Source organism: Aristolochia californica, unplaced genomic scaffold (assembly GCF_029961685.1).
Source record: "Aristolochia californica isolate CCGP_79_NKW_82.1479 unplaced genomic scaffold, dmAriCali1.0.hap1 SCAF_9, whole genome shotgun sequence".
In the NCBI taxonomy this organism is placed as follows: Eukaryota; Viridiplantae; Streptophyta; class Magnoliopsida; order Piperales; family Aristolochiaceae; genus Aristolochia; species Aristolochia californica.
In genome coordinates this window covers 29,257,232-29,281,439 of record NW_027182290.1, presented here as the reverse complement: position 1 = coordinate 29,281,439, position 24,208 = coordinate 29,257,232, and the positions used below count along the sequence as shown (strand labels likewise).

Genomic DNA, 24,208 nt, shown 5'->3' with positions numbered 1-24,208 from the left:
TTATAAGTCTGATGATTAACTCTTAATAAAAATTTTAATCTATGTGACTTGGACTTGCATCATGTGTTGAGACTGCAAAACCTAAGCAAACTAGTTAAGATGACTCACTTGACCAAATCAAGTAACTTGTCTCAAAACCTCAAACATGACATTGCTTGATTGAGTTGCATCAAACTTTTCCAAATCATTTGATTGAGGTCAATTGAAGCTGAGTCGTTGCATGATATAAGGTTTAATTGAATCGGTCTTATAACCTCTACTTCCTATGTCCAAATCCAAGCCAATTCGTTGATACATAAAATTTGATTTTGTTACATACTTAAAAATTATATCAATAGATACAAGAAAAAAATGGCTTAAATTTATATGCAATCTCAATGTGAAATACTAAGCTGGTGGAGCCAACATCCACGAATCATGCGCCCTGCTTTGGAAGAGAGACATCGAGAGATTTTAGTAATTCGCTAAATATTCTTTCGTTGAAGACTGCAAACATAAAATTTTCTACCCTTTGCGAGTTGTTGTCAGGTAATGGAGATTTAAAGAGGACAAGAGGTACTCATATCGCTGTCTAGATTGAGAGAACAGCTCTCCGTCTTTTAATCCCCATTCTTTTACCTAACTGTTTGAATTTTGAACGCTGAAAGGTTTGCAAATTCTCGTATTTACTTTAGAAGAAGTGATTTTATTCACTGGTTTTGCCCATGTTGATTTCGATCCGGCATCTAAATTGTAGGTGTGCTTATATTTTCTCTTAGATTATGTAATGTACGATCAATGAAAGTATAAGTTGGTGACGGTGATTTGTTCTTGAAACTTTCGTTCAGAAAATTTTTCATAATCAGTGTTGATATGAGTGGAGTCTATTCAGATTTTGTACGACACCTGTTTCATTAACATTGTAAGAAACAGAATGAAGATTAGATGTTTTTCTTTCGGCATATCTGTTTCTTTCTCTCCCGTGTTTTAGTTTGGAATTCCGCCTGGTAACTCATAAGTCGGACATGGTTCGAGGGAGGCTTTTTCCGTTTCATGTTTTTATTCTCAGCGTGTTGGATCTGAATATTATGGCTTTTAGAAACTGAAATCAACGAGATCTAAATCATGTTGAACGTTAACTGTTTCAGATCTGTGCTGTTTCAGGAACTTGTGAGATTGAGGAAGATGAAGAAATCTTGCAGTCTGCTTGTCCACTTCGATAAGGCAACTCCTGCTCTCGCGAATGAGATCAAGGAGGCTCTCGAAGGAAATTATGACTCTCTTAAGATTGACGCCATGAAGAAGGCAATAATGCTCTTGTTAAATGGTGAGAATTTGCCCCAGCTGTTCATCACAATCATTAGGTATGTCTTGCCCTCAGAAGATCATACCATCCAGAAGTTGCTCCTTCTTTATCTTGAGATTATTGATAAGAGGGACTCAAGTGGTAAAGTTCTTCCTGAGATGATTTTGATCTGTCAAAACTTAAGAAACAACCTTCAGCATCCGAATGAATATATTCGTGGTGTAACTCTGAGATTTCTCTGCCGATTGAATGAGACTGAAATTATTGAGCCTTTAATCCCCTCAGTTCTTTCAAATTTGGAACATCGGCATCCCTTCATTAGGCGAAATGCAATTCTTGCTGTAATGTCTATCTACAAGCTCCCACAAGGAGAACAACTCTTAGTTGATGCTCCTGAGATGATTGAGAAAGTCCTGGCCTCTGAGCAAGATGCATCCGCTAAGCGAAATGCATTTTTAATGCTCTTTACTTGTGTGCAAGATCGTGCAGTTAATTATCTTCTCACTCATGTGGACGATATACCTGAATGGGGGGAATTGCTTCAGATGGTTGTGCTTGAGCTGATTCGAAAGGTCTGTAGAACTAACAAGGGGGAGAAGGGAAAGCACATAAAGATCATTATCTCACTTCTAAATGCCTCTTCCACTGCTGTTATTTATGAATGTGCTAGTACACTTGTTTCTCTGTCATCTGCACCCACAGCTATCAGGGCAGCTGCTAACACCTACTGTCAGTTGTTGCAGTCTCAGAGTGATAACAATGTTAAACTAATTGTTCTGGATCGTCTGAATGAGCTTAAGTCTTCCCACAGAGATATTATGGTTGAAATGATTATGGATGTGCTGAGGGCATTGTCAAGCCCAAATCTTGATATTCGCAGGAAGACAATTGATATTGCTCTGGAACTGATTACTCCTAGAAACATTGATGAGGTTGTTCTGACTCTAAAGAAGGAAGTGGTGAAGACCCAAAGCACTGAGCTTGAGAGAAATGGGGAGTACCGCCAAATGCTGGTCCAAGCCATTCATTCTTGTGCAATCAAATTTCCTGAGGTTGCTAGTACTGTGGTTCATCTCTTGATGGATTTCTTGGGTGATAACAATGTTGCTTCTGCCATGGATGTGATTGTTTTTGTCAGAGAAATAATTGAAACAAACCCAAAACTTCGGGTTTCAATAATTACAAGGCTCTTGGACACATTTTACCAGATTCGGGCAGCTCGTGTTTGTTCATGTGCACTTTGGATTACTGGGGAGTATTGTTTATCACTTTCTGAAGTGGAGAGTGGAATTTCAACCATTAAGCAATGCTTGGGCGATCTTCCTTTCTACACTGCCCCAGAAGATGCCGAATCCACAGATTCTTCAAAAAAGCAACAATCAGTAAACTTCATAACTGTTTCTTCTAGAAGGCCTGCAATTCTTGCGGATGGGACATATGCAACCCAGAGTGCTGCATCAGAGACGGCCATGTCAGCTCTTAACCTTGTTCCAGGGACTCTAGCTTCACCTGGTAATTTGAGGTCCTTGATTCTCACAGGTGACTTTTTCCTTGGTGCAGTTGTATCCTGCACCTTAACCAAGCTTATTTTGAGATTAGAAGAGGTCCAGCCCTCCAAAGTGGAAGTAAACAAAGCAGCTGCTTCAGTCCTATTGATCATGGTTTCTATTCTGCAGTTGGGACAGTCATCATTTCTGCCCCATCCAATTGATAATGATTCTTATGATAGGATTGTGCTTTGCGTAAGGTTGTTGTGCAACACAGGGGATGAAGCTAGGAAGATATGGTTGCAATCATGTCGCCAAAGTTTTGTGAAGATGATTGCTGATAAGCAGTTCCGTGAGACAGAAGAGATAAAGGCGAAAGCCCAAACATCTCATGCACAACCTGATGATCTCATTGATTTCTACCACTTGAAGAGTAGAAAAGTGAGGTTCTTCTCTAAATTTGTTATCTTTTTTTTAAGAAATGGTCTAGTTAAATTATTGTCATGGTTTCAGCAAACTTTTATATCTAGTGGTTCCCGATGTTACTCTATAGTTTTTGGATTTTGTAGTTTCTATCTTTTCCTTTTATTCTATGTTGACTACATGCATACTACATCCAATAACACTATTGAGACTTGAACCCAAATACCTCAAAATAGAAAACTCCCATGTGGGATTTATGAGATTTCTAATGTGCTGGAGCAAACAGTTGAGCCCGCTAGAACTTGAAGATGAGGATCCTTGTTTTGGCAGCATTGTTTGAGACTTCTAATGTTCTCTTTACATTTTGTTTGCAGGGCATGAGCCAGCTGGAACTTGAAGATGAGGTTCAGGATGATCTTAAACGTGCAACTGGAGAGTTTACTAAGGATGCTGATGATGCAAACAAGCTTAATCGCATTCTTCAACTCACTGGGTTCAGTGACCCTGTTTATGCTGAAGCATATGTGACAGTTCATCATTATGACATTGTCCTTGACGTTACAGTTATAAACCGAACCAAGGAGACACTTCAAAATTTGTGCTTAGAGTTAGCAACTATGGGTGATCTCAAACTTGTGGAGAGGCCTCAGAACTATACACTGGCTCCCGAGTCCAGCAGGCAAATTCGAGCCAATATTAAGGTTTCTTCGACAGAAACAGGAGTCATATTTGGCAATATTGTTTATGAGACTTCTAATGTTCATGAGCGAACAGTTGTTGTCCTCAATGATATCCACATTGACATCATGGACTACATATCTCCTGCTACCTGTGCTGATGTGGCATTTAGGAATATGTGGGCTGAATTTGAATGGGAAAACAAGGTACCTGTCTTTCTGGCATTTTGTTTGAATGTCTGTCAAATTTATCTAGTAGTTTTTGAAAGCTGATGAATTAATTTGTATTTTCATAAAATCAGTACATGGGTGATTTATTTTCTAATTTTCTTATTACTATTTTTTGGACTAGCTTGGCATTGGTAAGATGTGGAATTGGTACCACTAGTCTAGTTTTCCATTAGAATCAAGTCCACGTAAGAGAATTTCTAATCAGTTGGAATAAACACCAATATTGGAGGAGACTTAAAATAACTTCAATGCACAACAAACACTTAACAGCTCTGCAGTTTCTGACTTGCATTTGTGGATGCTTAAAATGGTTCTCTTATTTGACTTGTACTACCGAAGTATGTTGCCCACAAAGTAACTGGGTATAGGCAATTTGAGGTCAAATTCAATTACTGAAATTGTGAGTCCTAGATTGGTAAAGATAATAAACTTCTGGACTAAAACAATTGCATTAAGTCCACCTAGTCATACTCTTCAAAAAAAAAAAAAAAAAGTCCACCTTGTCATGTCAACTTCTACCTCATGACCACTTGTTTTGTTTCTTATGGTAATTCCTTCAGTAGGTAATCGTGATTAAAACTTAGGACTCCTTGGATATACCTGGTCAGATGAAGTTTGTAGAAGCCCTAGTTGGATGTTGAACACTGTTTGACAACACAAATCTGCCTTATAAAATGGGCACTTGAACCAAGAATTTTGTTGTAGGACTTGAACTTCTTGCATGAGTTATGGAAATTCAAGTTAGGGGTCATTTCCATGGAAGATGTGGTTACCTAAAATGCAGCCTGTGTAAGTAACTGTAGCTTAGCAGAGTGAGCTTTCTCTAAATTAACTTTCTTGTTTTTTTTTTTTTTTTTTTGGTTTTTTTGTTGCTATAAATGTAATGCCATTCACAAAGAAAAAAAATGGTTGGAAGCAGAGCTACTTCATGTTACTTATTTTATTTATTTTTTTCATTTTGGATTAGCCCTTGTGTATAAGTATTATCTGAATTAACTCTGAATTAATTGCTTCATGATCACTGGATATTTAGCAACATACTTTTTTCTCTAAAAGTATTCAAGAGCATTGAATTTTTGCTTTTTAAGGCTAAGAGCTCAAATGTCTGTCTTGTGCAAGTTGTTTACAAGTTAGCTAGAACTACCACAAATTGATGATGGTACAGAAATAGTACCAACAGTTACCTGAGTGTCCTATCTCATTTTTTCCTAAGCCTGATGCCTATCCCAGATTGGCGGATTGGTATTTGGTACCAGTCTGATTCTTGTGTTGGCACATTACTTGGTAAGTTTTTATTGAAAGGCACATTACCTGGTAAGCTGGGTTTGCATTTTCAGATACAGGTATCTTATTGTTTTTCAATTTTGAGTGTGTTGTCACTGCTACTCCAATACAGTCTACTGTCTATGAGTATAACTAATTATTGCAGTTAGTGTTTGTCCTGTAAATAAATATTGTCTCGGTGTTTTCAGGTGGCTGTGAACAGTATTATTCAAGACGAGAAGGAGTTTTTGAACCACATCATCAAGTCAACAAATATGAAGTGCCTCACTGCACCGTAAGTCAGATGTTAAATCGAAGTATTGCAAGATATAATCTTTTTTCAGTGTTGATAGTTTTGTTGTCGTATAACTCAATGTGGGCATTGAAGCCAAGTAGCATGTTCAGGTCATGCCACTCGAGAGGAGTGTTTCATAAAGCACTACTTGAAAAAGTTAATCAATTGATTTATTAATTAGCTGAAACCACAAAACGAGCAGTTGTTTAGGTTGTTGACATGAGGGGTTTAAGCAAAACCTGGCCCAGCAAATCGTTCAGGGCCAGTGTTTTATAGTTACTGGTAGCTTAGAATCTGGTCCTTGTTCTTTACATCTGCTATTGGTATGTGACTCCAGGTCTGCATTGGATGGTGAGTGTGGTTTTTTGGCTGCCAATCTGTATGCAAAGAGTGTCTTTGGAGAGGATGCTTTGGTGAATATTAGCATCGAGAAACAGGCAGATGGGAAGCTAAGTGGATTCATAAGAATAAGAAGTAAAACACAAGGAATCGCTCTGAGTTTGGGAGACAAGATCACTCTCAAACAGAAAGCAGGCAGTTGACCGAGAAGACATGCGTAGGCATCAAGAATTGCCGTTCTTATTTTACTCTTTTCATCTCAAATGTCTCACCGTTTTGAACTCTATTCATTTATTTTCTGTTTGAACAGGGTAACGTTTCTGTCATTCATGCCGTTCATCTAGGTGACTGAGGGCGGGCATTCAGAAAACAAATCAGGTTGCTTTTTCTATCTATTGTTTGTGGTGTATACCGGGGAATTTATGATTCTATTACATGCTTCTTGCCTATTCATAGTTTCATGGAGCTGAGGCCCTAGCTTTTTCTAATATTTGTTTTGTTGAAGCCTTGATTGGTTGCATGCCTTCCTTTCAATTATGCTATTTTTTTATTCTTTTTCTTTTCTTCACGGTTGGTTAGAATGTGTGTTGATCAGTGCAACATCTTAGCCAAGATGTTGATTTTCCTTCAGAAACATTAAAGGCCTGTTTGGAAAAAAATGGCAGAGAAAGTTATTTTCTGTTGTTTGACGACAGAGAATCATTGAGAGAAAAAAACATAAGAGAGAAAATCACTTTCTTAGTTAATAAACTTTTCTCTCAATGAAATTTGAGGAGAAAAGAAAATAAATAGAAATTGAGAGAAAATCTTAATTATCAAAAATTTTAAATATTAGCAATTTTTTTGTTTTTCCACATAAATCCAAACAAGAGAAACTATATTTCTCTTCTATTTTCTCTCTTATTTTCTGTAGGTATCCAAACAAGGTAAAATAATTTATTTTTTTCTATTTTTATTTTTCTTGTCTTTTTTATCTTTTCTTTCCATTTTCTATGTTTCAAACACATCCTAAGGTCCCGTTACCGCATGGAAAGTTGATAAGATTTTGTCAGTTTTTATTAGTACAATTTCTAAGAAAATGATTGAAAAATCAGGTTGAGTTTAAGGGAGTTGCCTAGAATGTGGACATGGGTAATATAGGATGTTTCATTGATTTGGTTAAATTTTGTATCATGCAAAGACTCAGCTTTAGTAAGATAAGACCCCCCCACACGTTAGGTTGGATTTGATTTTAGGAAATCCCTACCCTATTGTTTCCAAACTTCATCCCCTCTTTAACCCATGACAGATTGAATTTTCAACATGTCTCCACCATGCCACCTATGTGATATATTATAATATCAAAATATACAACAATTCATATTATAAAATAATATAGTTAAATTTTTTTAAATAATATATAACTATATAATTAGGAATTTTTTATATTAATTATTATATTACTTATTGTGGGAGTAGTAACCATTCTTTACCAAAAACTGAAAACAACCGAAAGCAGACAACACCATTGGGTACTTTGATAATTTGACCCAATGTACCGCTTATCAAATGAACACAAAAAAGGGTATTTGATTATTCCATGCCTGATTAACTGATAACCGATGGTATATTAGGGCAATTCAATAAATTCTTATTTGAGTTAATATATATTTAAGATAAAATATATTCAAGTCCTATTTTTAAGGGTTTTTTAATATTCTTTTAATGATCTTGTTCTACATTAAAGTCGATAATTTTGTAAATTTTATATGAATATATGATTTTTGTTAATTTTAAGTAAAATTTATTTTTATTTCATTCATTTACCCGATTATATGTTCTACCATTTGACAAAATGGTATCTGGAGTATCTTGTTCTATTTCATTTATATGCTATTTATGTTATGGACTCAATAAGACTGAGTCATCTACTTTACTTTTATTATTTATGTTACTTTTAATTTCGAATTTTATTGATTTGTAATAAGACTTAAAGGTAGGGGTAGAATTGGGTTTTATAACCCTAACATATGTTGATGTTAATTACCCTATTTAAGGGGTAAGGATGGAGAAATAAAGCAAGTTCGGAATTAACATAAACTAGGGTAATTTAGGTTCCTTCTAGGCTCTCTATTCTAGGGTTCTTGGCATGAACTCTCTTGGGAGTTTACTGCATCCATTGGGGAGTCTTTGAGGAGATCTTGGAAGGCAAAGGAGGAGGAATCTGCCTTCTCTTCCATGCTGCAATAGTCATCCATCTCTTCCACGAACCAACAGTGAGGGAAGGAGGATTTGTGTGAGCCTTAGCATCAAGAAAGGGATTTTCGAGTTGCTGAATTGAAGGAGGTCTTCAAGAGGTATTTTTATCTATCTTTTCCGAGTTTAGAAGAGCTAGAGACTGCCCTCTTTACATTCAGCATTGGTAGTTGCATGAATTCAGAAACCCTACTCATTGACGTGAGGTATAAAGTGGGGTTTCATAATTGGATCCTTAAAACAGTCTCTTGATTGAATTGGTGCATCTATAATTGAGAAAAGGAAACTCCTTTTTAATTATAAAGTGTGAGGGAAGTAAAAGAGAGTTTCTTTTCACAAAAACGTGTTAAGAAACCCTCTAACAGTGTTGGATCCTTATTTGACTCGCCGAGTTACTAGATCCATGGCTAGGGACCATAACAATTTACCTCACTAATATCATATTTAACATAATATTATAAAACTATAACAATTTAAAAATATAATAACATAATAAGATAGATAAAATAGTGAAATATAAAAATTTAATATTTTTGATAAATTTTTATTTTTCTAAATGCCCTTCTTAGACTAAAGAATTTATTTTCTTTTAATTGTAAACACAAACATCCTTTTAAAAACATGAAAGGGTTGTGTTGTAAGTGTCCCCATCATGAACCAACATGAGCTTGTTCCCTTCACCTATTTTGGGTGCAACTAGGTGGAGTTTCTTATTTAACCTATTCCATGTTTAATTAGGTGGATTGTTTTTTTTTTTTTGTCATTTCAGCAATAAATATTGGTCTCAAGATCCTCATTAAGTGAATTTTGATGATAACGAACACTTAAATAGTTAATTGCATGCATGAAGAAATTTTGGATGACTAAAAAGCCCCAAATAGAGTTTTGGTAGATCAATCTTTCCACTAACTAGGAAGCATTTGAATGACCCAAAAAAAGACTAAAAAGCATCCAAGACGGAAGCACTTCGTCGATGACCAAGTAGTAACTGTTCGACCGTTCAACTCTAAAGAAATTGAGAAACTCTTAGGAAGAAATTTTTAGGTCTGTTGATGAACAAGCTTAGACCGGGGGGGGGAGGAGGATAGATTTGGTTAAATTTTATCCCTAATAGTTGACTTCTTTTTAATTGACTTATGTATATGTCCACACTCTTATACAATTTAATTTTATAATCAAGGTTTATACATAATCAGTAAAACCCACAAAGATTTATAGCAGTTCACAATTCATTCAATAAATCACATTCTGACAAAAAATAGTTTTTACACTTGATTAATCGATCATCCACTTTACACTGATCGATCAATATCAATGTAAACACTTTTTTTTTTCAAACAGGTAAAAAATGACTAGTTTAGCTTGGGAAACTTCTAAATACCCCACCAAATAGCCTGTTGAGAAGTTAATGGGTCTTTATTGGTATATCCATAAGTGTTTATTTTAAATCCTTTGCAAATCTTACTAAAGTGCATTTTTTAGAAGAGTCGACCAAACTTTGGAAATAAAAAAAAAATTCTTTTCTCATATTATCTCCATTACATACACATTAGACAAGCTCTAACATTCCACATTATGCTACAAAGGCTACAAGCTTGGAGCTCTCAAAGAAGAAGTTCTCTCCGATTAATAAAGGGTATAAGTTTTACCTTTATCTTTTATTTTATTTTGAGATAGCTTCATCTAGAACCTAATTAAATCTAGAAACGGCCTAGTTAGAGGTGGAATCTACCTCATATCTTGGGGAAATTATCCTATAAATCATTTATTTGAGTTACACGTGGCTTAAAGAGAGGCAAAACATCTTTCATGTAAATTCTAGCTAATAGAGTTTGATTAGTGGAATTTCCTAAGCATGGGTTCTTGGGCAATGAATTAGGAGAACATCAATAACAAAATATTTGGTTAGTAGGTATAAAAAAAATGTGATACCCAAAACAAGAGATTGTTAAACTCAAAAGTAAGTAGGCAACCTTGAAGGAAGCAAATCACAGTCTCACAACAAATCCTTCAAGGAAACAAGGGTTGATGGGCAAAACTTTCTAGTGATAGGATAGGTTTTGAGAAGAAATGTATAAAACATGAAGAAAACTCAATCTCATCTTCCCACAACAAAACACCAAGTAGGAAACTTGGGAGAAACAAGAAGAAAGAAGAACAAATTTTTTTTCCTATTCCTCGTATTTGATATCGATATTGCAACAAATTGGGTCACTATGCCCATATTTGCATAGTGAAAAATGTGAATAGCATCAAACAATTTTGGGTGACAAAATCAGCTAGAAATGTTGTGGCAACCCACAAATCAAGTTTGGATGCCCATAGAAATTAGAGAAAGTGGTTTCCCAAAGGGACCCAACTTAATTAGGACCTTTAAAGGATGATTTTTTTTTATTTGTAGGTTTGTCTTCGAGCCAAAGCACCAAAGAACGTTTAGATATTGAAAAGTGGGTGTTCACGGCACAAGACCGGTGATAAGAAGAAATTCCTAAAGCTCACACCAAAGGAACAAGCGCATATTACATGGGGTGACAATAGTAAAGGTACAATCAAGGAATTCGAAAAATAAGTACGTCCAACACTTTCAAATCTAATATTTATTATATAAGGATTGATACATGATTTACGAAGCATTAGTTAATTTTTTTTATAAAGGCAATATAGTTTCATTTGAAAAGGATAATACATAATAAAGAATGAAAATGATGAGAAGGCGCATGGTGTCCCAAGGATAAGTACGAAACTGGGCACAGATTCTCAAATGGTAGAAATGGGTGATAAAACATAAGTCGAAAATAACATCAAATGATTTCGAAAAAATATAGTGATAATAATCACTAAAGTGGGTAATACCTGTTATTCACAAGATAAGATAAAAAACCCAATGGTACCAAATAAAAATCTCAATGGACTTAAAAAAACACCTATATATAAAAGGGACCAACCAAAGTAACGCTCCAAAAATTTTGGTCAAAGGGGAAAGTAAGAGTCTGATAAAGGATAGTAGAACAAAGGCTATTAAATAATAAAAGTGTAATGGGTAATGATGAAGATAAGTTGAAGAAGTCGGGATCATCATGTATTTTATTTTCCTAAGTAATTCAAAATTTTCATCATATGAACCAATGCCAACAATAATCAATAAATAAGGAATCCAAGGCAAGAAACCAGGGAGTTCATCTTCAATAATAATGTCTCAATCAAAGAGAGATAATACTAATTACGGCAATGTACCAAATATGTAGTTATATAGCAACGAATAATCGGTAAATAATGAAAGTCCTTAAGAGTAATAATAACACGCGAAATAATTTGCAACGAGTCCATCCTTGGATAACAAAGTTGTGCGCCAAGTAATAAGTTTGAGGGTTAACCAAGGTAAATAATCAAGCTGAAATTAAGGAACCAGAGCCACGGGACCAAGTCGAGCCGAGTCTAGTAGACAAATATAGCCGAGTCATGGAAGAAATTGGTATAGAACTGCCGAGAAAGGGGGCTGAGTCAGGTTGACCTGCCGAGTTGACTCAGTCCGAGGTGGCTCGAGTTAACCCAAGCGGGACAGAAGCAGTAAACGAACGCTCAGGTCGCTGATTCGTTGGGTTAACTCCGCAAGGTCCTGTCAAGTCTCAGTCAGAAGATTAAAATCACGCTACCTATCTTGGCGGGATTTAAATTCATAAACAGTGTCGTCTTCCCCATGCGGCGTTGATGATTTCTGAGCAGAGCGGGCTGATTCATCGTCTAGAAACAGCAACACAGCGGGATCAATCAGCCAGCGAGAGACTACCCGAAATAAATCAATCCAGCAGATAAGTTTCCGGAAAAAAAAAAAAAAGCAAGATTTGTTTCCACAGTAACAGAGCTGGTGATAGGATCCTGCTGTGCTGTAGACGACGGGAACCTCCACTTGGGATGGAAAACAGATAGCAGCAATGGCAGGGACTTCGGAAGATTAACTCGGCAAAAAACAACAACACAGCAACACAGCAACGAACGGCTACGAACGGATCTGATGTGTCTAACTCCAGCCTTGGCATTCAAACCAAAAATGCAGCAACCCCAGAACGGTGGCGGGCGAAGGCTCTTTGTAGTTATAGAGCAAAACTTTGTTGCACTGAAGGTGACAAAAGGTGGTGTAATTGAGCCATATTTGTTGAGTGCTGCAAGTTAGTGGCTGCTGGGATGAATGCAATGGATCTCAGGAGTGGAATCTCACTGGCTGTAGATTCAGTGGTGACTAGGTTGAAGAACCGAGCCCGGATGATTAGCGCAGGTTGGTACTACATCTGCTAATGGTGAAAGAGAGGTGGAAGATGTGAGCCTAAGCTTCTTCGCTGCTTCTTAGCTTTGTTGTAGCTGTTGGTTTCTCTTCCACCGCATCTGCCGGCTTTGAATCAACGGCATGGTCTTGATTAGAGAAGAAAACTGGGTTTCACGAGAGGAGAGAACCGAGCAAAAAACAAGGGCACAACACTCTTTACAAAATTTTGAAAACTTCCAAAAAAACAACTAGATTGATGGGAAAACTTACAAATATCCCTCAACACGTCTTGTTAATACTAACAAAAGCGTTTTTATTTGAAATTCCTTCACAAACCCATTTTTTAGAGAAAAGAGCTACTTACTTGCAAAAACCCAATCTCTCTCAAACTCTGTGTATCAAATGTTGGAGACTAGCATTCAAGCTCCAAAAACTTTTCCTCTTGTGCTTCAAAGTTTAGAGACTTTGAAATCTCAAGAAGAACGTTGACTCTCCAAATTTCAAAAGTGTAAGTTTTCTTTTATTTTTGTATTTTTTTTGTTCCTTCCTACAGCTGATTTAGAGCCAAGAAATCTAGATAGAAGATTTTGCTAGAGCTAGAATCTAGCTGATGAATCTCAAGGAGAGATTTGTGTTTATGTATTTGAATATACATGTGGCCTAAAAAAGAGTCGGCATCACTTTTATATAAATTTCAGCTAATTGAGTTATTAGTGAAATTCTTCTAAACAATGTTTCTTGAGCATTGAGGATATGCCTATTTATCATCATCTACTTCTATGACACTTGTTTATTTCATCATTCGTATAAGAGAAGATATTCAAAGCTACAATGGCGAATCTCAAACACCTCCAACACTGGAAAGAAGGCGAGAGAAATCTCACTCTCAATCCAAACTATTGAAGTGTTATCTACACTACGTTAGCACCCCAACTACCATTACATGATTATCAATTAGAATTTGCAAAGGTAGAGTGTGTAAATAAACTCAAATCTCTCTTGCAATCTTTTCTCCTTCTCTAATGTTCAAGGCCTATCTCTAGTGCTCTGTCCTTCCCTTCTCTTAAGCTTTTAGTTCTTCAAACCAAATATACAGATTTCACATGATGTTAGAGTAAGGAAGAAGGAAAAAATAATTTTGACTCTATTTTAAGTTTTGATTTCTCTTCTACCTTCTGTTGAAGAGACTTTTACTATAAGTTTAGCCGATTCTTTGTTTAGTTCCTCCTTCAGCTTTTAGTACTTCATTTGGTTGTTGAAGACTCTCCTTTCATTCTTAAAGTCCAGGTTTTTCAGTATGGTGCATGAAGATATAGCCAATAATTAGTAGAAAAGAAATCTTTACCTTAGCATTATGCATCAGAGGTTGGTTTTGATTCTTTTCTTATACACTACGACTCTCGGGATCAGATTGCTAGACCTAATGGACTAAAATTCTTATCCACACAGAAACAAAATCTTTGTTCTCCTATCACCAGATACTACAGAAACCAAATTTCTTTTCTCCCATCACCAGATACCACAATCTTCTTTTGGAACTCAACAATGAACAGTTTAGAAATCCTCCTTTCTTCAGTCTCACTCCTCTGTCGCCTGTCTTCCCCTATCTATTTATTTCTCTTCGTGTAAACAAATACCTAAGAAGGACCACAGCTCTTTGATCTATACGGAAGTTTTTCTTCACTAACTATATTTGCTTCATATATCTGATATTTTTTGGAAAAAAACTAAAAGAGCAAACTGTTATTGAATATATATATTCATTTTACAATGTTAGTGTAAAATAAACAAGGTTAGTTATTGGAGATAAGTTTGGACAAACTTTGGCTAATCACAAAGCTCCAAAAAATGAACATAAACTTGAGAAATACAGAAAAGAATACAATGGCCACAAGTCCACTCAGCTTCCAACATCGACAAAAATGGCAAAACGGACACTAGCCATATAATCATGAAAATTATAACAAAGCTAAGACATCAATTCTTTCCCCAAAGGCATTGCTTACCTTGAACTACCAAAATTTTATGACAGTTTTGCCTCCTTGAGAGTCCTTCCTTTCTCTTCTTTCCTGCATATAATATATATAGATATATGTGTAAATTGAAAAAAATACTTCTCGGATATTCAATAATGAACTTAGTTCTGCACACTAGTTAATCTCATAAGATCAGCATTCAATTCGCACAGCTCCACTTGGTGAGGAAATGAACTTTGGCTTCCTCTTCACTTGCTCTAAGCACTGGATAACATCTCCTATCCTAAAATCTGAGCAATCTTGAATGACAAGACCACACTCGTTTCCTTTCCCCACGGCTTCCACATCCTGCTTCTCCCGTTTCAAAGAGACACATGACCCTTCAAACACAACTTCCCCGCTTCTAAGCAGTCTCAATGTGGATGACTTAGTAAATCTACCATCTGTAATTCTGCAACCAGCAATCTTCACATCTTCATCCTTAGATTTACTTTTTCCCTTGATTTCAAAGATATTCAATACTTGGGCTTCACCAGCTACCTGGATTTCAGGAGTCCCAGGTGCCTTCTCTACAATTATTGATCCAATGCCCTCCAAAAGATGGTAAATCACACGGTGCAGGCATATCTGCACATCACACAAAATACATAAAACCAAATAAATGAAAAATAAATTCAGCAATTAAATTTGCTTGTGTCACAAACATCTGCATGATCTGATAATCCATGAAAAAGACAACTGATCATGTATTAGCTTCTATGTTATATCAACTCCGAAAAAGTTGTAATGAGCAGATGCATAATAACAGGCGAATTGGGCATGACTTCAATCAAGACAAGAAGTTGAGGGATTTCTGTTGAATTTATATGAAAAAGGGTAGTCTGGTCATTTCACATCTTTCAGATTGTCCCTTTATTTTAGGAGTGAGTTTGTCTTAGTATATGCGTTTTATGGTTCATTTTTCAGTTAACTCTGAGTTGTAATTAAGGAGTTATGGTGAGTTGGGTATAGAGGAGCATGTATGTACTTTTTGCACATTATGATTTACGTGAGGACTAATAAAAAGGAGGGGACAAATTCCAGGCCCCACGAAAGAGTGCTGCTCTTCCTCTCCCTCATGTTCTCCATTTTCTCTCATCTTCTCTCTATTTCTTCTTAATTTTCTAATTTTACATGGTAACAGAGCACCAAGATCCAATTGCAGAGAGCTTCCAGCAATCATTTATCCCAAAGTCTACGATTACACCTAGAACAGGGATTTTCAAAATTCTCTATTGATTGAAAGTTCAAGGCCGAACTTTTCCTTCTTCCTTTGTGCCATAACCTTAGGGTTGCATGTTGGGAATTGCCTGTTGTACAATTCTATGAGTTATTTGTGTCTTGAAAGGGTTGCATGTTGGGATTTTCCCAACCATAATCTGCACAGTTCCACAGACTTGTGCCTATTGCTTTTGCTTGCATCATCCTCTTAGATGTTGATGTCATCTATGTTGTTGGTGATTCTTGCTATTGTATTGAATTAATACCATTAAGAGGTTACATGAGTACTAGCAGTTTAGTTTGAAGTTTGGGTGCCCTAACGGTATCCATTGTGGGCCCTGCCTTCTCTATGCAGGCAATTTACCATATTTCTGGTGAAATGTTGTGTTGGTTGGTGTATTAACATGTTTTAGACTGATTGGTGTGTGGATTGACTAGTTTTCGTAGTAATTTAATTCTAATTCGGGTAAAATTATTACTCTAGCCAGAGAATCTGGAAATTCTTAAGGTAAGGATACTATTATGATTACTAGTGAAAAGTTGAAAGGAAAAAAAATATCTTAAGTTGGTCCAAATGTATCTTAAAGCCAAAGAAAAACCAAGTATCTTGGGGATGACCCTCCCACTCCCATGACGAATGACTGGGACAATGAGGATACCCATGTTCTGACGTGGCCTGTTAAAAGCACAGAATCTCAAATACAAAGTGAAGTTATGAATTGTGAAACAACAAAGAAGACTTGGATGTCTCTTGAGAATCTCTATGATCAAGAAAGTAATTTGTTAAGGGTTAATAAACTCTATGCAAAGTTCTTTAGCCAGAAATGAGGGGATACAATTGTGATGGATTATTTCAATGACTTGCAAAGCATCAACAATTGGCTTATACCCTCCTTTTAGAACATATGAGGAAGAGCTTCAAAAGCAATTCAAGCAGATTCAAGTAGCTTGATGGGTTAGGTCTTGAATATGATGCAATTCAAGCCCAAATACTTGCTTCTAATGGTGTACCCTCATTGAAGAAGGCTTTTAATAAAGTAGTTCAAGCCAAGATAGTTGTGGCTCCACAGGGTAGCAAAGAAAATAAAGGGGCAAAAGTTGTTGCCCTCAATATTATTTGTCTGCCTCAGATTAGGGGTGGTCTGGGTATCCGACCTACAAAGGACATAAACATGCCCTCCTTAAGTGAATTTGGAATCTCAGCTCCAAGCACAGTAGTTTGTGAAGAAATATGGTGAAATACTATCTTCAGATCACAAGCCATTGGTGAAGAGCGGGCGGCGCTCCCCGCCGCTTATCCCCGATTTGGAAATCCGTTTACAAGCTGCTTCCAGCCTTCAAGGCTACGACCTCTTTCTTCCTAGGAATGGGAAGACTCTTCTCTTTTGGACCGATAAGTGGTACGGTTCCCGATCCCTTTCTGAGGAGTACCCGGGGCTTCCAGGATTGCTATGGACTTATCGTGCTAGGTGGCAGAATCATGGAGCAATCAATCTTGGAGTCTTCTGTCCCGACGGGGTTTGAATGGCGATGAAGCCATAGCCTTCTGCTCGCTTCTATCCAATCTCAGTAATACCTCTATTCAGGATTGGGTGCAAGATAAGTTGATCTGGAAGCCTATCATCAATGGTATCTTCTTAGTGGCCTCAGCCTATCACCACATTAGGAAGGATGACCCCAGCCTGCCTGAGCACAAGGGGAATCTCGCCTGGAAGCTCTTTGTGCCTAGCAAGATAAAATTCTTCATATGGACAACCATCAGGGAGCAAATTCTCACTGCAAACAACCTCCACAAGAGGGGCTTTACCGCCCCTGATAGTACCTGCCCTCTCTATGGCGTTTGTGAGGAGTTCGTCCAGCATGTTCTCCTGCATTGCTGCTTCTCTTGGTGAGTTTGGATGGCGATCTTCCAGAAAGTTGGCATTCAAGTGGGCCTCCATTAGGATCTATTCGGCACTTTCCAGATGGTGTAGGGGACTCGTCTACCTAGAATTGGCAAGCTTCTTCTCTCTACATGCCTTGCTCACATCCCGTGGTGTCTTTGGCTTGAGCATAATAACTGGAGATTCAACTCCAAATTCAGCAACCTAGAAAGTACTCTCTCTTGCACCGTGGGTATGATCTTTAGCTGGCTTCACACTAGGAAGGAATTTGCCCCACAGGCTGGTATCTCCCTTTGTTAGAACTAGAGTCTTCTGGCCCATATGGTAAGTCCTCAAAAGATTCTGGCCATGGCAGTGTGGGAGCTTCCCCCTAGCGATTGCATTAAGTTAAACTACAACGGGATTGCTTTGGGTTGCCCCGAGTCGGCGGGTGTGGGTGGTATGTTAAAAAATCACAGAGGAGAGATTGTACTTTCATATGTGGGGCCGATGGGTATTGCCGACTCCAGCACTGCTGAAGTGACTGCCCTTCATCATGGATTGAAAATTTTCAAGGACCGTCTTCACGGGGAGCTGCTGATTGAAGGGGATTCCAAAGTTGTCATTAGTTGGTGCTCCAACTCGGCCTCCCCCTTGGTGCCATTGGCCAATTATTTCCTCTATTGTAGACATTGTAACCTCAATTTACAATTTATTGTACATGGAATCATATTCCTAAATCAACCAATTCCTTGGCTGATAGGTTAGCTAAACATGGAACATCCCAGCAATCTCTCATTATTTGGGACGGCTTCCCCTCCTTGTAATCTTGCTCTTTTGAGCCAGTTAATATAATTCAGCACTATTTCAAAAAAAAAAAAAAATGTCTAATGGGAGGAAGTTTCAGCAAGGAGGAATTCAAGTGCTATTAGTCTTCTATTTATGTAGCAGTTGTTTAATTAGTCTAGGACTTCTTTTTAGGAGTTCTACTTTGGGTGTAAATGGGACATGGGTAGTTTAATCTAACTTTAATTCTTTGTTTTTTCACTAGTATAAATAGACCCAATGTACTCAATTTTTTTTTTTTTATAAAGATGTATTTATATATATTAACAAGAAAAAATTACAAAGGAAGAGGGAGCATATCCCTCTCAACCAGAGATTGCAGGGACGCTCCTTGTTTGGCTAGCACATCTGCAACCAAATTTGCAGATCTCGGAATATGAGACCAAATACAAGAGTGGAGTGAGGTAATATCTAAAATCTCCCGAAAGATGTCCCAATGGCGCCACGGTGGAGGGGAAGCATCCAATGACCACCTTCCAGTCTCCTTCAATGTGAATGGGACCACTGCAATTGTCTCTGAAAATGCGAAGCCCATTGAGTAGACCATGGAGCTCAGCTGACGTAGAATCAGAAATGCCTAACGGGCCGGCATAAGAAAAACATTGATTGCCAGATGGATCCGAAATAACTCCCCCAAAACCAGTAATCCCTGGATTGCCGAGAGAAGAGCCATCAAAATTCAACTTGAGGTATCCAACTTCCAAGGGGAGGTCCACTCCTGCATTGCTGGAGCCTTGATCCCAAAGTGCATCCTTGACAAAATACTCCAGTTTTCACGGATAGAGGTTCCTTTGAAGGAGGAAAAAGCCTTCGCAGTTATAAGCCAAGAGGATATTTACCCCGACACCCTGTCTGCTTGTTATGCACGCAATAACATTATTATTTTAATTGTTTTTTTTAATTTACTTTATTTTATTTCAGTTAAAGAATGAATAGGCCACATGGGCATTTTTGGAATAGGTATTTTTGTAATATTTTATCTTAAACCTTGTAAGGGTGAACCCTATTTAAGGGGTAAGAGTAATAAGAAAGGCAAACATTGATTTAGGTTAAACAGGGTTTTGAGTTCTCCTCAACGAGCTGAAGGGTGTGCGTTCTCCTCAAAGAACCTAGGGTTTTGGAATAGGGTTTTTGAGTTCTCCTCAACGAGCTTCCCTTTGACTTGATTTTCATCTTTCTCTTCTTCCTCCCTACGAATCCATGAGTCAAATCCGGGACCGTAACAACTGGTATCAGAGGGGGAACACAATGAGTGATTCTATGTCCCAAGAAAAATGGATTGGCATGCGCGATCAGTTGGAAGAAATGCACGCATGGATTAGAGCATTTGACGCAAGATGGCGTGCATCTTCCATTAAATTTTCTGCAATGGAGAAACTCGCTGTCGTAGAAAAGGTCATACGACCTAAACTCGATTGTGACGCTACCTCGGACGGGCAGAAAGGCCAAGGGCCAAAAAATTCCACCATCTCCGAGCACGACATATGCACAAAAGGAATGGCAGTAGACGCTGTCTCGGACGGGAAGACAAGCCACGGGCTAGAAAAATTAAAAATTTCCCAAGCAAAGAAATCCTAGTCCTGTTGTTCACAAGCCGAAGTCGTTGTGGACGATTTGGGTGTGACCACAAATTCGAAACCGGGAACCATGGAAATCTCCGAGAAGGACACAAATCCGAATTCGGACTCGAACCTTCTGCAATCAGACGGCGGGGACCCCGATTTTTGGAAATCGGAGGGGTATTCCACAACCCCCTTCTCATGGGAAACCATACGTCTTCCACAGGCAACACAAACAAATCCGAGACACCTCCCTCTCGGAAAATCGCCAAGCGGAGAAGCCCCAAAGGGGTGCTGTTCGCCGTCTGATTGCCAAAAATAAAAGAAAGAGGAATTAAGAAGACTCCAAGCTGTCGTATGATTGAGGTGGATGGGGTGATTTATGAGTTCTTTGTTGAAGATAGTTACCATTCTCTGTCCAAAGACATATATGATACAATTGAAGAAATGCTTCAGAGGATAAAGTTGGAAGGTTTTGTTCCTAACACATTCGAGGCAAGATTAGATACAGAGGATGAAGAGTACTTTGCTGTTGAAGTTGCTTGTGGTTTTCACAAGGATATGCTAGTGGGTGCTGCTAAGACCATTGTTCAATCTAAACCTTCATACGGGGAGGTTCCCTTCGTTGTTGCTGCTTTGCTCAACATACAATCAATTCGTGAAGAGGGTGAAATGGGAGACTAGTATGGTGCACATAATTATCTGAGTACCTGGACAGCACGGGAGCGCAGCAACCAACACAGTTTTTCAACCCAAAAATTTTACTATGATCTTTGGTTCATGAATACGTGTACTGTGAAATCTCCTACTCAATCAGCCATGGAAACTTTAAAGTCTAATTGCAAAGAGGATGGTAAGTCCCTTATTGTGGCTGGGTGTGTGTCTCAAGGCAGTAGAGACTTGAAGGTGCTTGAAGGGATTAGTATAATTGGAGTGCAACAAATAGACCAGGTTGTTGAAGTCGTCGAGGAGGCACTCAAGGGTCAAGCTGTAAGACTCTCGACTAGGAAGACATTGCCAGCACTTGATTTTCCAAAGGTGAGAAAGAACAAATTTATTGAGATTCTTCCAATTAATGTTGGTTGTTTAGGTGCTTGCACTTATTGCAAGACACAACATGCTCGTGGCCATCTAGAGAGCTACATAGTGGACGATCTTGTGGAATGTGGGAAAACTGTCATACAGGAAGGTGTTGAGGAGATATGGAAAATCAGGGAGGACACTGGTGCCTATGGTAGCGACATTGGAGTTCAACTTCCCATTTTGATAAATGCACTAGTTGCGGAGCTTCCTCAGGCTCAAAAGACCATGTGTCGCATTGGAATGACTAATCCTCCTTTTCTTCCTGTGCACTTGAAAGAGATTACTAGTGTTTTACTACATCCATGTGTCTATTCATTTCTGCATGTGCCTGGCAGTCAGGGAGTGATTCGGTTCTGAGTGCAATGAACAAGGAGTACCCTGTCAGCAAGTGCAGAACTGTGGTAAACACACTATATCAACTTGTACCTGGGATGCAGATTGCAACTGATCTAATTTGTGGTTTTCCTGGTGAAGTAATTGTGGCAAATCACGCACAGGATGTTAATGTTGTGCATGCTCCTAAAAGCTGTGTTGAATGGGCTCCACAAGTATATTTTGTTCATGAGACAGTCATGAATTTAGAAGCAGAAGTTCAAGATGCTGATACACCTAGATGCTGATACACCTAAGGACACAACTGATGGGGCTGAGGAACGTTTGCACTTATCAAGATGGACAGCTGGTGCAGACGCTCATGGGTTCTTCAACATTTTTTTTTTGTGCTGCTGCCGTGGCACTGCAGCAACCAGTGCTGCCAGCCCGCCAAGCAAACAATGCTGCTGTGGCAGTCCAGAATACATTGCTGCTAGACAGCCAAGGACACAGTGCTGCTGTCCCAGTGCAGAAAAGTTTGCTGCTAGACAGCCAGCAACCACTGCTGAAATCGGTGATTTTTATGCTTAGCAGTTTGGTTTTTCTGGACATGGTGGAGAATCTACTATGGAGAATGATTTTTATGACTGTTGAAGGGAAAAAACATAAATTTTGGGCGCCTGGACAGCATATAGGTGCTTCGGTTTTTTATACTATTCTAGGTGAAAACAAAAAGGAGTCAAGGGGTGGGGACACTATTTCCGGTGAGCTTCAATACAAGGTTGCTGAAAACAGCACACAGCGAGCAGATTGTGATATTAGGGAGTCTTCCGTGGTCACCCCACAAACTGCTACCAACACAAGCCTACACCATATTCGTCTGCAGCTGCAGCAAAGACTTCAACAGCAGAAGTATGTTGCTGTTTGTGCGCACTTCATCAGGTATGGGAGCTTTGGACACGATTTTATTAAGTTAAGCCTCATGCATGTGAATGAATCCATCGTAATGGATCGTAAGGGATCCATAGATGAAGCTGCTGGTTCTGCAGCACATGGGTTATACACAGTATCCCTAGAACTGTTTGGTACAATGGAACCTCATGACATTGGACTAGATGAGGTCACTTACCTACATATGCTCAGTGCTTACGGCCATGGTACTTTCGTCGAGAATGCTGGACAATTTGCTGAACATGGACTGGGTCCAAAGACTGAGGTTACCAGGGACATGCTGCATTTTTCCAATGAGGCAACCGTTGGGGCAGATCCCACAAAGGCTATTAATGTCGAAGCAGAAGTTACCAGTTTGGCACAGGTGATAGTTCAACTTGTTGTTCGGTTGCTTATCCGTATTGGGGTATGCTACAGCAAGTGATGCTTGTTGCAGTGTCCGAAAAAAAAAAATTTGCTTCTCTGGTTGGAAGCTCCAATTTTGTAGTCCAGAGGGCTGACACAGATACCGTGGTTGATACTTGAGAACAGGGGGGTATAATGTTATGCATGCAATAACATTATTATTTTAATTGGTTTTATTTAATTTACTTTATTTTATTTCAGTTAAAGAATTAATGGGGCACAGGGGCATTTTTGGAATATTTTATTTAAATTTTTTTGTAATATTTTATCTTAAACCTTGTAAGGGTGAACCCTATTTAAGGGGTAAGAGTAATGAGAAAGGCAAGCATTGATTTAGGTTAAACAGGGTTTTTGAGTTCTCCTCAACGAGCTCATAGGTGTGCATTCTCCTCAAAGAACCTAGGGTTTTCAAGTTTCCCTTTGGCTTGATTTTTGTCTTTCTTTTCTTCCTCCCTACGAATCCATGTGTCAGATCCGGGACCATAACACCGCTACTCTTACTTCCGATTCACTTTTAGCATCAAACCGCCTTCGGTTGCCTTCATTCCAGAGCCCCCACGGTATGAAACTGGCACAGGCGGATATCATCACTTTTTTGAGACCAGGGAGGGGGAGGCCAACGATCGACTTGCTGAAGGAGATCAGATCAGCTGATATACAGAATTGCAACCCCATCTTGCCTATAACAGAGGTCCACACATACCATGAAAAGGAGCAATGTAGAAGAATAAGACTGCCAGTTTCTGCTTCAGTGCTATAGAGAGGACAGAGGAGGTCGATAGCTGGGTGGCCCCTTCTACTAAGCACATCACTCGTGAGAATCTTACTCTGCCAAGCGCTCCACATGAAGAATTTTATCTTTGCAGGTGCGCAAAAACGTCATACAAAGTAAATATCATGCTCCCTTTGTGTCGAATCTCAGCCATTAATGTAACTGTATGCAGATGAAACTGAAATTGTGCCACTTTTGTCAGGCCACCAAATAAGCTTGTCCACATCGGAAGGTCTCATTCTGACAGAATTCAAAGAGTTCAATAAACTACTCGCTTTCAAGGCCTCTGAGTCTGACAGGCCCCTTCGAGGGTGTAGGTTCAGCCCCCCCCCCCCCCCTCAACAGCATCAGCAACTGACATCTCCCTCTGAGTAGAAAGGAGGAATAAATTCCTGAAGGAATTCGCAATGGCTCTTGCCCCGTCCACAAATCATCCCAAAATTTAAGCGACCGACCATTTCCGACATAGAATCTATTTGCTAAGGAAATTTCTGGAGCAATGGGTACAGTGATCTCCATATTGAGGACAGTCCTCTCCGATTTCCACCAGACATCCACCATGGAGAGTTCCAACCCAACTTGGCATGAACCATATCCTTCCATAGATTAGAAGAATTAGTGTTGAACTTCCATAACCATTTAAAGAGCAAGCTTGGTTCATTTCTTTGTTTTCCGAATCCCCAATC

General features: G+C 38.6%; 2 protein-coding genes across 6 annotated transcripts in view; one reads left to right on the top strand and one right to left on the bottom strand.

Moving 5' to 3' along the window:
- Positions 1-497: 497 nt before the first annotated feature.
- LOC137941027 (coatomer subunit beta-1-like) lies at positions 498-6,490 on the top strand. 4 transcript variants are annotated; one of them, XM_068786234.1, is made up of 6 exons: positions 498-555; positions 1,144-3,213; positions 3,570-4,079; positions 5,576-5,661; positions 5,999-6,217; positions 6,311-6,490. In XM_068786234.1, exons 2-5 carry the CDS (start codon positions 1,165-1,167, stop codon positions 6,201-6,203), a joined length of 2,850 nt encoding a protein of 949 aa, XP_068642335.1. In that variant the 5' UTR covers positions 498-555; positions 1,144-1,164; the 3' UTR covers positions 6,204-6,217; positions 6,311-6,490. The 4 variants fall into 4 exon arrangements, with proteins under 4 accessions (XP_068642335.1, XP_068642334.1, XP_068642337.1 ...); XM_068786233.1 differs by lacking the exon at positions 498-555 and adding an exon at positions 578-647; XM_068786236.1 differs by lacking the exon at positions 498-555 and adding an exon at positions 578-647 and having other exon boundaries at positions 5,999-6,221.
- Positions 6,491-14,301: 7,811 nt separating this feature from the next.
- The window catches only part of LOC137940994 (uncharacterized), a 31,506-nt gene continuing 21,599 nt past the window's right edge, over positions 14,302-24,208 (bottom strand). For both annotated transcript variants that reach the window (XM_068786176.1, XM_068786177.1), the window contains one exon: positions 14,302-15,099. In XM_068786176.1, the coding sequence (XP_068642277.1) occupies positions 14,665-15,099 (435 nt within the window). In that variant the 3' untranslated portion in view covers positions 14,302-14,664. The remainder of the gene's footprint in view (positions 15,100-24,208) is intronic.